Genomic DNA, 14,688 nt, shown 5'->3' with positions numbered 1-14,688 from the left:
GAAACCTTTCTGACGGGCTCGTCTAATAGCATGCGCTCTCATTGCCCTGCTTAGCATCTCATATTATTCCTGTGTAAACCAAAGTTCATCAAAGTAATTGTCAAATGTTTTTTTTCATTAAATTGTATATTCAAAGAGCCTGATTGCGCATGGCCTATGTGTGAAGGCTGTGGTAAGTAAGTAAGAAACATTAGCAATTTTCCATTTTATTACCAAGTTTATCATCATAAAACACCAAACATACATTTAATTAAAATACATTTTTTATTAAATGTGTTTAAAAAAACCCCAAAAAAAACCTCTTAGGATAATTAAGACAATGATGTCGATATCTTTCTTCTAAAGTTCTGAGAGGAGATTTCAAGGTGAGTGAAGGAGAAGTGCCGGTGTTGAATTCAGCCCTGAACTACATTCAAGAGGTGAACTTGGTCATACAAAGGGCCGGATGTGATAAAGTCATGGGTCATTTTATTGTTTTTAAAGATATTTATTGGATATCAAAACTTGTTGCAATAACAAGAATAAAACACCAAGTGGAGGACAAACCATAAAAGTATATGAAAAGTAAAGAAGAGAAAAGAACAATAAATAAATAAATAAAAACAAGACACCAAATTCCACTGACAAAAAAAGTGATTTTATTGTTTTAGTTGCACACAAGACTACAAACAAGGATTGTCATGATAGAGATTTATAACTTCAATACAATTCTAGTAAAAATCAAACGATATCTGTTTCAATATCACCTCAACTCGACATTATATGGCATCATGTCTGATTCAGAACCGAAATGTTGACAATGTTTTTGTATATTTCTCTCCAGTGTTCAGACTGTCTGCAGTTTGGATATTCACGGCCTGTGACGTCTCTCCTTCATGATGAATGTTCAGAAGGAGTAAGGGGAAGACAAAGTGTTTCCACCTCTGTGCTGAAATCATCTGGTGAGTGGTCATTATTTAGTTCATTAATTCATTTAGTTACATAAAACCAAACAATAAAACAAGAATCAAATTCACTGGAGGTGAAATGTGTCACTTGTTGTACCTTGACAGCAAGCTTAAAATCCACCCATTTCCAAAATAAAAAGATTTCCTGGAAACTTCCAGCATTAACGTTAAAGGTCCCATAAATATTTATTTATTACTCTGTAAACTTGTTTGAAGGAGAAAGACAGGACAGGTGTCAGGTGTTGCCCTGTGCAGAAAGACATGAGACGATCTCATTCAGAAACACCAAAGATTAAAAATCAACAGCCCCCCCGTTTCCTTCAGCCCAAAATGATTAAAAAGTTAAAAAAATAAAAATAAGACCCTCCACCACCAACTGTAAATTATCCTGAATATCTGGTTAATCAAAATATCAAAAGACGACAAAGTCAAAGTGTCCTTCAGATTTTCATTGGACAAAGCAGGGGACAAGAAGACCTGCAGGAATTAGCCATCAAAGTCCCTTTCAATCCTCTCCTTGGTTAGCAGCTGCAGGTGGGATGGCATTGAAGTCAATTTCAATCACTGGACCCCTGGGCACGAACTGCCTGTAAGAACACACAGAGGAGCAAAGAACACACAAAGTCACACCTGGAAAAACAGAGAAGACACAGTGCAAAACAATGCATTGCACCCATATTAGAAGTCTGAAAACTCAATTGAATGAAAGCTCTGGTGTGGACCACATGCAGGAGCCACAACACATACGCTATTTCACATAGCTGTTTCAGCTGTGGAGCTCCTGTCCATGTGTCTCCACTCAGTGACAGTTTCACTGTATCTAACGAGTCACACTAAAGTCTGCTGGAACCTGTCTTACAGCCATAGGAACCCAAAACAAACTGATTTTACTGAGATTGAATGACAATAAACAAGCTAAACTAAATATATCAGGATGAGGATTTGTAAACAGATTCATGCTCTGCAGGTCTGTGTGCCCAACGACAAGCAAAGAACTTATTACATGTTTTTTTCCCCAACAGATTTTAATTTGACAATTTGTTTTGCACCCCAAGACGTAAAAGAATCTGAACACTGAACAGAATTCTGTCAAAGGCAAAAATGGCACAAATTCAAACCTTTGCATTAAAAACCTAATTTTACAACATTAGATGCTTGTAGACTTTTTATAAAGCTTTCTGGAAGAAGACAACAATACTTTACAAGTTAGCAAAGGTGATGAAAGTTTAGAAATTATTTGAACAAAAGAGGTTTACACAAAACAACAGAATATAGTAGCTTTGTATCTGAGTGTTTTCTTTAAGGTAAGAAAGCAGAGGAGTTGACTCACATGAACCTAATTCCTGCCATGTTCAGCATCTTTTTGGAGGCGATTGTCGCCTTCCTCTCATGGTACTTAGAGAGATAAATCACTTCCTTCAGACCTGGACAGAGAGGAAACACGAGTGTGAAACATGTTTCTTATTTTATTCTTTGAAGAAGAGACGGGCTTCTTCCTCGAGGTAGAGAGAAGAGAGAAGAGATCATCAAACTGAAGAACTGTCCTCGTTACATTTACATTCAGAGCACCGAGCTTCATTTCTTATTTGGAGACAAGTGAATAGAATAGAAACATAAATACAAATTTTGAAAGAAAAAATATATATACAGAATAATATCCATAATGAGGTGATCTCAACAGGACAATATGAAATGATGTGCAGGTTGAAGTGACCAGTAATAATTTAAAGTGACTTGTGCGTATCATATTTACAGACACTGTAAAAATACTATCAATGTGTGTGTGTGTGTGTGTGTGTGTGTGTGTGTGTGTGTGTTTGTGTGTGTGTGTGTGTGTGTGTGTGTGTGTGTGTTTGCTGTAAACACACACCTGCCTGGATGATGAGCTTGGCACACTCGTTGCAGGGAAACAGAGACACGTACATGCTGCAGCCTTTCACATCTGCACTGTTAATGATGGCGTTCAGCTCTGCGTGGCACACTGAGACACACACACACACACACACACACACACAGACACACACACACACACACACGCACACACACACACACACAGACACAAACACACACACACAGACACACACACACACAGAAGAGGATTTACTTTAAACCTGTTGAGAAATCATTATAAACGAGGACACATGAAGCTCTAGAGATCATAAATAAAGCTTTAGAGAGGAACAAACCTCCTGAAGAAGAAACGTTAATAACATAATTTGCGACTCAAATGATTTTACAGCCTTTCTCTTTGAAACAAGTGAGAACGAATTTGAACCAAAGTGCGAGTTAGACTAAGATCCAGTTTAGGAGAAACACTTTGAAGATCATATATTTTCTGTCCCACCTGAACCTGATCACAAAGAGAGAAACAGGCCCTTTGTGTCTACACACTTCAATATACAGATTCTTTGTAAACAGACTTTTCACTCATGCTCTTTATGCTTCTCGTAGATAGCTGTGCGCCAAAGGTGCCCGAGTATTTTAACTCTGTTTCAGCTTTCTTAAAATATACTGTTTGATTTTAGCATTGGCTTCTTTTGTTGTACTGCCACCTACTGATCACTTTGAAGCACTAAAGCACATACGCTTATCATAACAGGGGAGTGCTTCATGAACGGGAAAAATGAGTTTTAGCTTTTGAGTCAAACTGTTTTATCTGAATCAAACAGTTCCTGTTCTGGAGGCTGGTGGACTGGAACCAGCAGTTTATAGAGAATGTAATGATGCTCTTAATGAAGAAGTAGTAGAAAGTCAGGAGGATGTTCTTGCTGAGTCCAAAGGAGTAGTAAACACACGGATCAGACCTCACCGTAGGCATGTTTATTGTCCGGACATTTTTGTTGTTTGCGATCCCACTGCAGCTGGCCTTCACATCCGTTTGGCATCCGGTTATAACCAGTCCCCACGATCTTATTCTCCTGGTTCACAATGCAGGCGCCCACCTGCACACACAACTCAGGTGTTACTCTTACAGGTGTTACACACGCCTTCTGTAGGTATGTAGTGTGTATAAGACTACACACTACACAGGGCTGAAAATCACCCTTTCATCACAATATATGAAAGGGTGATATAAGGGTGTATATAATATATACATTTTTTGGGCAATGATTCCATTTTTGCTCCACAAATAGGAATTAACAAAACGTTATCACTCTACTTTAGTGAGGAGTATAAAGCGAGGGGTAACTGTTTTTTTAAAATCTATATAGGATCTTTATGGCGATCATATACAGATGTTTTAAAATCACAAACATGACCAGTAAATGAAGCTTGGTGGTCCGTCCAGGTGTAATATATGTGGTGGGAAAGTATAGAAGTTAAAGAGGACGATGCAGATCAATTTGTTAAAGCAATTCAATTCAAAAACACTTTATTTGTCCCCTGGGGATAACTCTCTCGCTCTCACTCACTCACTCACACTCACACACACACACACACACACACACACACACACACACACACACACACACACACACACACCTGAGTATTGGGGTCTCTACTCCTCTGTGCAGACAGTACAGCCACAGCCATGAAGTAAACCTCATCCCTCAGGTAGACTTCTCTCCTTCAGGTCAACAAAACAGAAGAATGAAATACAAGAGGAAATGAATCATGACCTTTTAATTCAGCTTGTCTACATATCAGACAATGATTTGTGACAACAAAAGAATCATCTCATGAGAAGAAGCCTAATGTTCATCATTTTCAGTAAAACCTTGAACACATCTCTCAACAGGCGAGCAGCCTGCAGTTTCATTAGATTAACATTACATTAGTTATAATATAATGTTAATCTAAACTGATGCTAATGTTAAGCTGTTTGCAGCTCTCACTCTAAAATCACACATCTTGTTGAGGAGATGTTACGATATAACTTTTCTTAATGATAAAACGTTCCAGTGATTGTGTAACACAGCTGCTCAGACAGTCTAATGGTCTGACTCTGGAGACTCATGGCGTCTCTCATTTATGATGGAAACATGCTCCTGTGGTGGTCAGAATTTGTATGAAGTTGTGATGGATATTTCATATCATTTAACCCTCAGGGGGAGCTGCAGAAACAACTAGAAAATGTGCATTTCCCTGCGGAAAATGCGTGTGAATGCTTCCCGCTGAAATGTTGCAGAAACACTGCTGAATGTATTGCGAGATGTGACTAACGGGAGTTCACAGCGAAATAAAACAAAATAAAATAAATACATTTTATTAGCTGGATTACACATGTGTGTGCGTGAGTGGGGGTGGGTGTTTGTGTGTGTAAGTGCAATCAAGAGTACCGTAAATTCAGGACTATTGAATGCACTTGATTATAAGCCGCAGGTGTCCACGTTATAACAGAGCTATTTGTACAGAAAGACGTGACAAAAACATTTGTTTAACTTTTAATTAAATACGTACTACCGGTAACATCCGCAAATACGAAGCCTAGTGGAAATCCTTGATGGAACAGTGTCTGTAACACGGCTGATGAAAAAGATTACCATAATACATTTCACAAGAAAAAGTCCATCCATTCACTGCCTCGGAATGACTTCATTACTCGTTACTTCCTCAGTGTCTTTTTCGTTGTCGCTGTCAGTGTCAACTTTACGTGCAGCAGCTCTATTAGCTTCTTTGACAGCCAGCTCGATCGCCTTTAACTTGAAAGATGCATCATATGCATTTCTCCGTGTGTTTTCCATGATGAGGGTGCGTTCATGAAGCGCACAAGCTCATTCTCCCCCAAGAAAAATCCATAAATAAGCCGCACCATAGTAGATGCCGCCATGAAGATTAACAACTAAGGGTGCATCCCAAGTGTCTTATTTGAACCGAGTGTCCTCCGAGTTGTCTCCTCCACTTGCGTCTTCGTCCCGCCCACCAGAGATGCACGGAGGAAATGAAGCCGAGGAGAGAGGACCGAGGAAATCAGCTTTAAGACACATGAGACGTCGTCACATGACGCGACATCAGCTGATCACGTTCAGCTGTCAATCAGCCAACAGCTGTTTATGTCCACACAAACACGCACTGTATTATTTCTCATCAAACACACACAGTTACAGTGTTTAGTGTCTTTACCTGATAAAAGAAACACCTGAAGAACAACCTGCAGTCTACTCATAACCAAAAGCACAGTTTCTACTGACTAAAAGATTTCATTTTGAATTGTCTATAATTATTGATTATTATTAAACAGTTTGGACTGAACCTAGCCTGTATTTAGACAACCAACTCTGTATTTTATAAACGGATATTTATGTGTCAGGATACTGAAAATGATTGATTAGAATCTAAATGATGAAACGTTCAGAAGATAAATAAGTGAGAATATAAAACGGACTCCTCTTCGTCAGACTCTTTTTAATGGCAGCTCATCACAGAGCGACTCTTTACAAACTCACTGATGTTCATCATCTGTTTAAATGTCCCACGCTCCGTTTAGCCTCTTTTTAATGTCCCTCTTTTCTCCCGTATTAAACTCTGCTCATGTTGAGAAGTTTCACTGAAGTCTGATCCTGTGCAGCGACCAATCAGTGAGTGATATACGAGAAGGGGGCGTGTCTGTCAGTGAAAAGACTTCCGTGAAGTCGGCTCCCGTGTCTCCTCGGTCATCGCTCCTCGGATCAGCCTCCTCTCTCCTTGATCCTCTCTCCTCCGTTCGCTATAAGAGCTGTGGGACGATCCTCAACATGGCGGCTTTGGAACTACTTCCGGTTCGTATATGAAGCTCTATAACTTCTATCAAATCAATACATCCTTCATGTTCTGTTCATCATCCCTCAGACTGTTTGAATGTCTGATGATGATGAGGATGACAGATGAGGATGACAGATGAAGAGGGACTCTGTTAGTCACAAACACGTTTTACATTCACACTTTTTTATCTTCAGAAAGTTTCATCATTTAGATTCTCTCAATCGTTTTCAGTATTCCTGACATATAAATATCTGTTTATAAAAAAAAGGAGTTCATTGTCGAAATACAGGCAAAACTGTATAATAATAATAACAAATAATGGACAATTCAAAATGAAATCTTTTAGTCAGCAGAAATTGTCCTTTTGGTTATGAGTAGACTGCAGGTTGTTCTGCAGGCGTTTGTTATCAGGTAAAGAGACTGAACGCTGTTACTGTGTATTTGATGAGATTAGAAACAATACAGTGCGTGTTTGTGTGGACATAAACAGCTGATTGACAGCTAAACGTGATCAGCTGTTGTCGCATCATGTGAAAAAAAAATCATGTCATTTCCTCCTTCCTCTCTCCTCGGCTTCGTTTCCTCCGTGCATCTCTGGTGGGCGGGACTAAGACGCAAGTGGAGGAGACAACTTGGAGGACACTCCATGCAAATAAGAGTGCACCTTAAGTATGTTACTGAGTCATGATTAATATCATGTAACCTAATATTTTAATGCCATGTTTAGTCAAATTATTACTGGTACATCCAAACATCCAAATAATATTATTAACAGATAATTCATACTGTGACTGAACATGGCCTTAAACATTCTGATTCATTTCATGTCATTTCATTCAGCCTCGGCTACATTTACAGTAGGTCACAGTTTAGCATCTCTATTGGCTATCTGTTTAATCTGTATTCTCGTTCACTATGTTTCTCATTCTCTTAGCTTATTACACTTCTCACCTTTCCTCCTCTTTGCCTGACTTGCTGCAAAAAATGATAACTTGATTGATGCAGCCTCTTAACACTACGTTGCATCTTTGCACTGGTCTTTTACGTTCAATCAGTTGGACGTCAGTTTGATAAGCAAATCATGCAAAAAAAAAAAAAACACCACTATCATTTGTCTCAATGGTTGTCATTATTAGTCGGCTACTAAAATGAATACACATCATTGTACAACAAAAAAGATGAATCAGTTCTCTGTAAATGTTGGTGCTTGTTATTCAGAAAGCCCACAGGTTTACTGTCAGGACTCACAGAGTTTTCAACATAGATGTTGTAATGTATTTTGTCTTCTGTATTGTCTTATCTGGACTCTGAGTCTGTAATAAAGTTTTGATTGAATAATTGACAGAATACTTGATAAATGTGACAGTGGGATAACTTTAAGTTTTTACCCGTTCAGCTGCTCGTTCCCGGCCATCCTTTTCAAGATCAAATCAAAGATGTTGATGGTCGATGTTGTTCCTGCTTCTCCTGTGATGTTTGAGTCAGACACTCAGCACTGTCTCTCCTGTATAAAGGCTCTGCACATGAGGTCAAAGTGGGCGGAGTCGCCTGGCATGAGCAAATATAAATATCAATAGGGGGCTTCAGCTTTTTCCATTTCATCCCTCAGATACAAGAATTATCCTCTTTACTGATGTTGATTGAATTGAGATAAAAATGTTTTGGGGAAAAATAGCTGAAATTATTCTGTAAGATTTTACACATCAACACAAATGTACACAGTTTTCATTTGTCATTAATTCAGAACCAGGTAGGGCTCATCTGGGTGTGTTTGTCACACAGAAATGCTTTGTTCAGTTTTTGCAACACCCTGTTATTAAAATGGTCACGCAAAAGAAATCGAAACCATTTCTAGTATGTAGTTATACTGGTTCTACAACAATGCATAATGAAGAGTAAAAAAACATGTACCATAATAGTTCTATTAATAGCCAGTCTTCTGTATTGTCTTATCTGGACTCTGAGTCTGTAATAAAGTTTCCATTGATTAATTGACAGTGTAGGTGCTAAATATATATATCAGTTGTCTACCACAGGGGGGAGTGTAGCTTGGTGTGGCAGGGGAAGTTATATATTGCACGGGTGTTAGGAGCCGGGTAATGAGGCATGGGTGACGGGGAGGTCAGACGGTTTTTACCGCTGTCACGGACATGTAGGATCATCACCTCAACCATCACTTCACCATCACTTAAGAAACCATAGTGTTGTATAAGATCCGAATATAAATTAAATGGGAACCTCACCCAACAGGAGACAATGTTTGGACATTAATTCATTCAGCGCGTCAAATCCCAAGATCTGTTCCCGCACCCAGCTGAGTGGCCGATCAGTTGATCGTCACTACACAAGTAAAAACCGTGATCTCACCTGGATAATGTGCACGATCTGGAAGGTCCTGGATAGCGGCTCTGTTTCTTCTTTGAATGTCACAAAACCATCCCGAAAGTGAAGCAAAGCATGACCAGGAGTTCCCAGGTGAGCGCGTTCACGCGGATTGAAATGTTTGGAACGGCGTTGCGCTGTGCATGCGACAGTGGGCCGCTTTGACAATGTATTCATTCATTCATGTCCCCAATTCTGTTGATCTGCTCGCATTCATTAAAATATAAGGAGGAAAACGCTACTCAAATGGTTTTGTAATGTGTGGATTGGACACCGAAAGCGCACAGGTTGTGTGAAAGCCCTGTGCTGAAGCGTCTTCCATTAAAGGAGCTGTGCACAGTTTTGAAAATGAATGAAATGCAAGGCCCAACTGCTGAAACGGAGTCTACAGAGACACAAGATGATGGCACTGGAAAAAGAACAAGAAAACTTTCTTTAAAAGGAATCACAATGACAATGGAGAGGCTACAAAAGGAAAGGAATGCCAATTTAAAACAAGCCAGCAAATTAAAACCACAAATCACCACTCTTCTGGCTTCCAAGGAAAACTTCTCTGTTGTTCAACAAAATCTGAAAGAGTTCAAAAGCTTGTGTCAAAATGCTACTGATCTCCATAACTCATTGTTCACTGGGTTTCCTCTGCCCCAGGAGGAGCAGACAAAGCAGGAAACATGGTTTAATTCCAAAAAGGCTGACAATGACATTTGTTGAAGAAATATCAAAATGGTTGAAAGAAAATGGTGGTTTACATGATGGTGATGAAAATGTTGATGATGAACAAAATGAAAATGATGATGATGAAAATGTGAAATCTGTGTACCAAGACAACATTAATCCTGAAGACAGTGTGTCTAATGTGTCCAGCAAAAGGTCAAGCAAAAGAAGTCATTCCAGCAGATCATCTGGTTCTGGTTCTATTGCATGTGCACGTTTAAAGGCAAAGGCAGAAAAAGCAGCTTTGATGGAGCGAGCTGCTGCTCTGCAAAAGAGACATGACCTGGAGACACAAGAGGAAAACCTCAAACAGGAAAAGGAAAAGCTAAGGAAAATGAAGGAAAAGCTGGAGTTTGATACACAACTTGCTGCTGCTACTGCAAAACTCTCTGTGCTGGAAGGCAGTGACGAGGAAATGGTTTCTTCAAATGGGATGAATTCCTATGTGAGCAAAGGGCTTAAACAACAACACCTTGGACTTGATGCCACAGTAAGGGAATTTGTACCAAAAACAAAAGCTCCAGCAGTACATCAAAGTTTAAGAGCACCACATGTTTCATCTGCACATGATGTGAGACCAAAACTAAGGATGCAAACAAATTCGGACCAAGTGCAGCATAATGGGATCTCACAAGCGGAGGACAGAACTCGCAATCTACAGTTGGCACCAAACACTGGAATGTCTCATTTACATCCAAGGCCTGAATCTCAAAATGTTGTCACAGCGTCAGCTGCTGAACCCTTCAGGTCAGTCGCTGCACAGGAAAATAAAAGGCACGGGCTTCAATCTTCACAAAATATTGCAAATGTTATTAACCAGGATGCAGTTTATGGAATCATGCAAAGGCAAAATGAAATTACAGCGATGCTTGTGCAACAGCAAATGGCAGCTACTCTACCACAAAGAGACATCACTGTATTTGATGGTGACCCCTTAAAGTATATTTCCTTTTATTAGGAGTTTTGAACATTGTATTGAAGAGCGAACCAGCAGCTATCAAGACTGTTTGAGTTATCTGGAACAATACACCAGGATGCAGCCAAGGCAGCTGGTACAAAGCTGTCTACACATGAGGCCAGAGCAAGGATACCAAAGAGCAAAAGATCTTCTGAAGGAGCACTTTGGCAACGAACACAAAATAGCAACAGCATATACGGACAGAGCATTTGGATGGCCTGTTATGAAAACGGAGGACGTTCAGGCGCTGCAGGAATACACATTGTTTTTAAGAGGATGCTGCAATGCAATGAATGAAGTACAGTACATGGACGAGATGAACGTTCCATCAAGCATGAGACTTGTTATAATGAAGTGTCCATACAGGCTGAGGGAAAGGTGGAGGTCTGCAGCATGTGACATTGAAAGACGAGGATATAGGGCCACATTCCCAGACATAGTGAATTTTCTGGAGAACCAAGTCAAAATCCTGTCTCATCCACTCTTTGGAGACATTTCAGATGTGCAACCAAGTATCTTAACAAAGGCTGTAAATAGGAGCAATCAACTATCCAGAAGCAGATTTTCAACAACTGTTGCAGCTACTAACCATACTGTACCTCTTCAGGCCTCAGTTTACAGGACACCAAAGCAACCCACAACATCTAAGGAGCCAGCCTCAGTATCATGCCTTTATTGTAAAGAGCAACACCCATTGCTACAATGTTCAGAGCTGAATAAAATTGCTCACAGGGAGAAAATAGATTTCATGAGGGAAAAAGGAATCTGTTTTGGATGCTTGAGAGTCGGCCATATGAGCAAAGAATGCAGAAGTCGTCTGACTTGTGACGAGTGCAATTTAAAACATCCAACCGTTCTGCATGTGTACAACAAAGAAAGGGTTAACAAACCACAGGAAACATCAGTCAGTAGCGCACTTGTCTCACTGCAGGCAGGTGGTTGCACTGGGGCCGGAGACAAAGACTGTACTCTGTCAATTGTGCCAGTACAGTTAAAATCAAAGAACGGAAGTAAAACATGGCAGACGTATGCCTTCTTAGACCCTGGAAGTACAGCAACCTTTTGTACTAAGCGTTTTAAGGAGAAGCTGAATTTGCAGGGCACCAGGACCAGTATTCTGTTGCGCACTATGGGCCAGGAAAAGGTTGTTGAAAGTGACATTATTAAAGGTCTCGAAGTGTCCGGATTGAATGCTAACCAATTTGTTGAACTTCCAGAAATGTTTACTCAAGAAACAATTCCTGTGTCAAAATGCAACATCCCTACTCAGCGAGATATTGAAAGGTGGGAGTATCTAAAAGACATCACGATTCCAGAATTGGACGCTGAGGTGGAAATTTTGATTGGGACAAATGCACCAAAACTCATGGAGCCTTGGGAAATAATCAACAGTAAAGACGATGGACCTTATGCTGTTAAGACCCTATTGGGGTGGGTCGTCAACGGTCCTTTAAGGGGCAATAGTGCTTGTCAGAGAAGCTGTTCAGCCATTTATGTCAATAGGATATCCATCGTCAAACTGGAGGAGCTGTTGGTTGCTCAATATAATCAAGACTTCAATGAGAAGGCACTGGAGGAGAAACATGAGCTGTCAAGGGAGGACCTAAGATTTTTGGATATCTTGGAGAAGTCTACGTGTATACAGGAAGGTCATTACTGCACAGACTTACCCTTTAAAGTGGATGACATCACCATGCCAGACAACAGGTGCATAGCTGAACAGCGCATTCAGTGTCTCAAAAGAAAGTTTGAAAGAAATAAGATCTACAAGGATGAGTATACAGCATTTATTACTGAGATGATCGACAATGGATATGCAGAAGTGGTCCCTGAAGATCAGTTGCATAAAAAGGAACTACAGCTTAACTTGGAGGAGTGCTGTTTCTGGACAGACAGTCAGACTGTGCTAAGGTACATCAGTAATGAGACCAAACGGTTTCACACCTTCGTTGCAAATAGAATGGCTTCCATAAGAGAAGCAACACATGTTGTTCAATGGAGGTACATCAGCTCTCGAAACAATCCTGCTGATGAAGCCTCCAGAGGTCTGACTGCAGATAACTTCTTGCCATGTAGGAGGTGGATTAATGGACCAGACTTTCTTCGAAAGCCAGAGGTGGATTGGCCAAAACCTTTTAACCCACAGCCCATTACTTCAGAAGATCCAGAGGTCAAAGGTGATTTCATGGCGAACATCATAATTGCAAATCCTGAAAGTGCGACTACTAAACTCCTAAACTACTTCTCTGACTGGGCTAAGCTGAAGACCTCAGTCGCTTGGTTCCTTCGGTTCAAGATAGTTTTCGTGGAGCTAAGTAGGAAAAGGAAGGAAATTATTGCTGCTGTAACCTCTGCTGGCTCAGCCATACAACCAGAAAAGTGGACAACGCCTCGAAGAAGCTTCACTACAGGAGACATTGTTGTGGTCCACAAGCTGCTCCACGAGGATCATGGATAATTGGAAGAGTGATGAAGACTTTCTCAGACAAAAATGGATTTGTACGTATAGTACAGTTGAGAACAAAGACAGGACAGTTGGAACGACCCATATCCAAGCTCTTTCTACTCCAAGAAGCAGTGTAAAGGTCATGACCCAATGAGTGAGTCAGGCACTGGAGATTCCTGACTCAAAGAAGACGGAAGAAGATTATTCTTTGTTGCTTCTTTTTTGTTTGTTTGTAATCGTTCATGTCTTCACAATTAGGGGCCGGTGTGTAGGTGCTAAATATATATATCAGTTGTCTACCACAGGGGGGAGTGTAGCTTGGTGTGGCAGGGGAAGTTATATATTGCACGGGTGTTAGGAGCCGGGTAATGAGGCATGGGTGACGGGGAGGTCAGACGGTTTTTACCGCTGTCACGGACATGTAGGATCATCACCTCAACCATCACTTCACCATCACTTAAGAAACCATAGTGTTGTATAAGATCCGAATATAAATTAAATGGGAACCTCACCCAACAGGAGACAATGTTTGGACATTAATTCATTCAGCGCGTCAAATCCCAAGATCTGTTCCCGCACCCAGCTGAGTGGCCGATCAGCTGATCGTCACTACAGACAGAATACTTGATAAATGTGACAGTGGGATAACTTTAAGTTTTTACACTTTCTGCTGCTCGTTCCCGGCCATCCTTTTCAAGATCAAATCAAAGAGGTTGATGATCGATGCTGTTTGAGTCAGACACTCAGCAAAGTCTCTCCTATATAAAGGCTCTGCACATGAGGTCAAAATTTGTGGGGGTTTGAGTTTTTTCCATTTTATCTCTCAGATACAACAATTATCCTCTTTGCTGATGTTGATTGAATTAAGATTAAAAAAAAATGTTCTGGGGAAAAAATAGCTGAAATTATTCTGTAAGATTTTACACATCAACACAAATGTACACAGTTTTAATTTGTCATTAATTCAGAACCAGGTAGGGCTCATCTGGGTGTGTTTGTCACACAGAAATGCTTTGTTCAGTTTTTGCAACACCCTGTTATTAAAATGGTCACGCAAAAGAAATCGAAACCATTTCTAGTATGTAGTTATACTGGTTCTAAGACAATGCATAATGAAGAGTAAAAAAACATGTACCATAATAGTTCTATTAATAGCCAGTCTTCTGTATTGTCTTATCTGGACTCTGAGTCTGTAATAAAGTTTTGATTGATTAATTGACAGAATACTTGATAAATGTGACAGTGGGATAACTTTAAGTTTTTACCCGTTCTGCTGCTCGTTCCCGGCCATCCTTTTCAAGATCAAATCAAAGAGGTTGATGATCGATGGTGTTTGAGTCAGACACTCAGCACTCTCTCCTGTATAAAGGCTCTGCACATGAGGTCAAAATTTGTGGGGGTTTGAGTTTTTTCCATTTTATCTCTCAGATACAACAATTATCCTCTTTGCTGATGTTGATTGAATTAAGATAAAAAAAAATGTATTGGGGAAAAATAGCAGAAATTATTCTGTAAGATTTTACACATCAACACAAATGTACACAGTTTTAATTTGTCAT

At 40.1% G+C, this 14,688-nt stretch overlaps 1 protein-coding gene across 1 annotated transcript; it reads right to left on the bottom strand.

Moving 5' to 3' along the window:
* Positions 1-615: 615 nt before the first annotated feature.
* Positions 616-14,457, bottom strand: LOC306842364 (deoxycytidylate deaminase-like). The gene is made up of 6 exons (XM_079372566.1): positions 14,395-14,457; positions 4,431-4,515; positions 3,757-3,889; positions 2,818-2,928; positions 2,278-2,371; positions 616-1,534 (listed from the first exon to the last, which is right to left on the bottom strand). Exons 1-6 carry the CDS (start codon positions 14,418-14,420, stop codon positions 1,453-1,455), a joined length of 531 nt encoding a protein of 176 aa, XP_079228692.1. The 5' UTR covers positions 14,421-14,457; the 3' UTR covers positions 616-1,452.
* Positions 14,458-14,688: the final 231 nt, after the last annotated feature.

Source organism: Symphodus melops (genome assembly GCF_947650265.1).
Source record: "Symphodus melops genome assembly, chromosome: 2".
Classification (NCBI taxonomy): Eukaryota; Metazoa; Chordata; class Actinopteri; order Labriformes; family Labridae; genus Symphodus; species Symphodus melops.
Note: the sequence above shows the minus strand (reverse complement) of the source record. Positions and strands in the feature narration are given on the sequence as shown.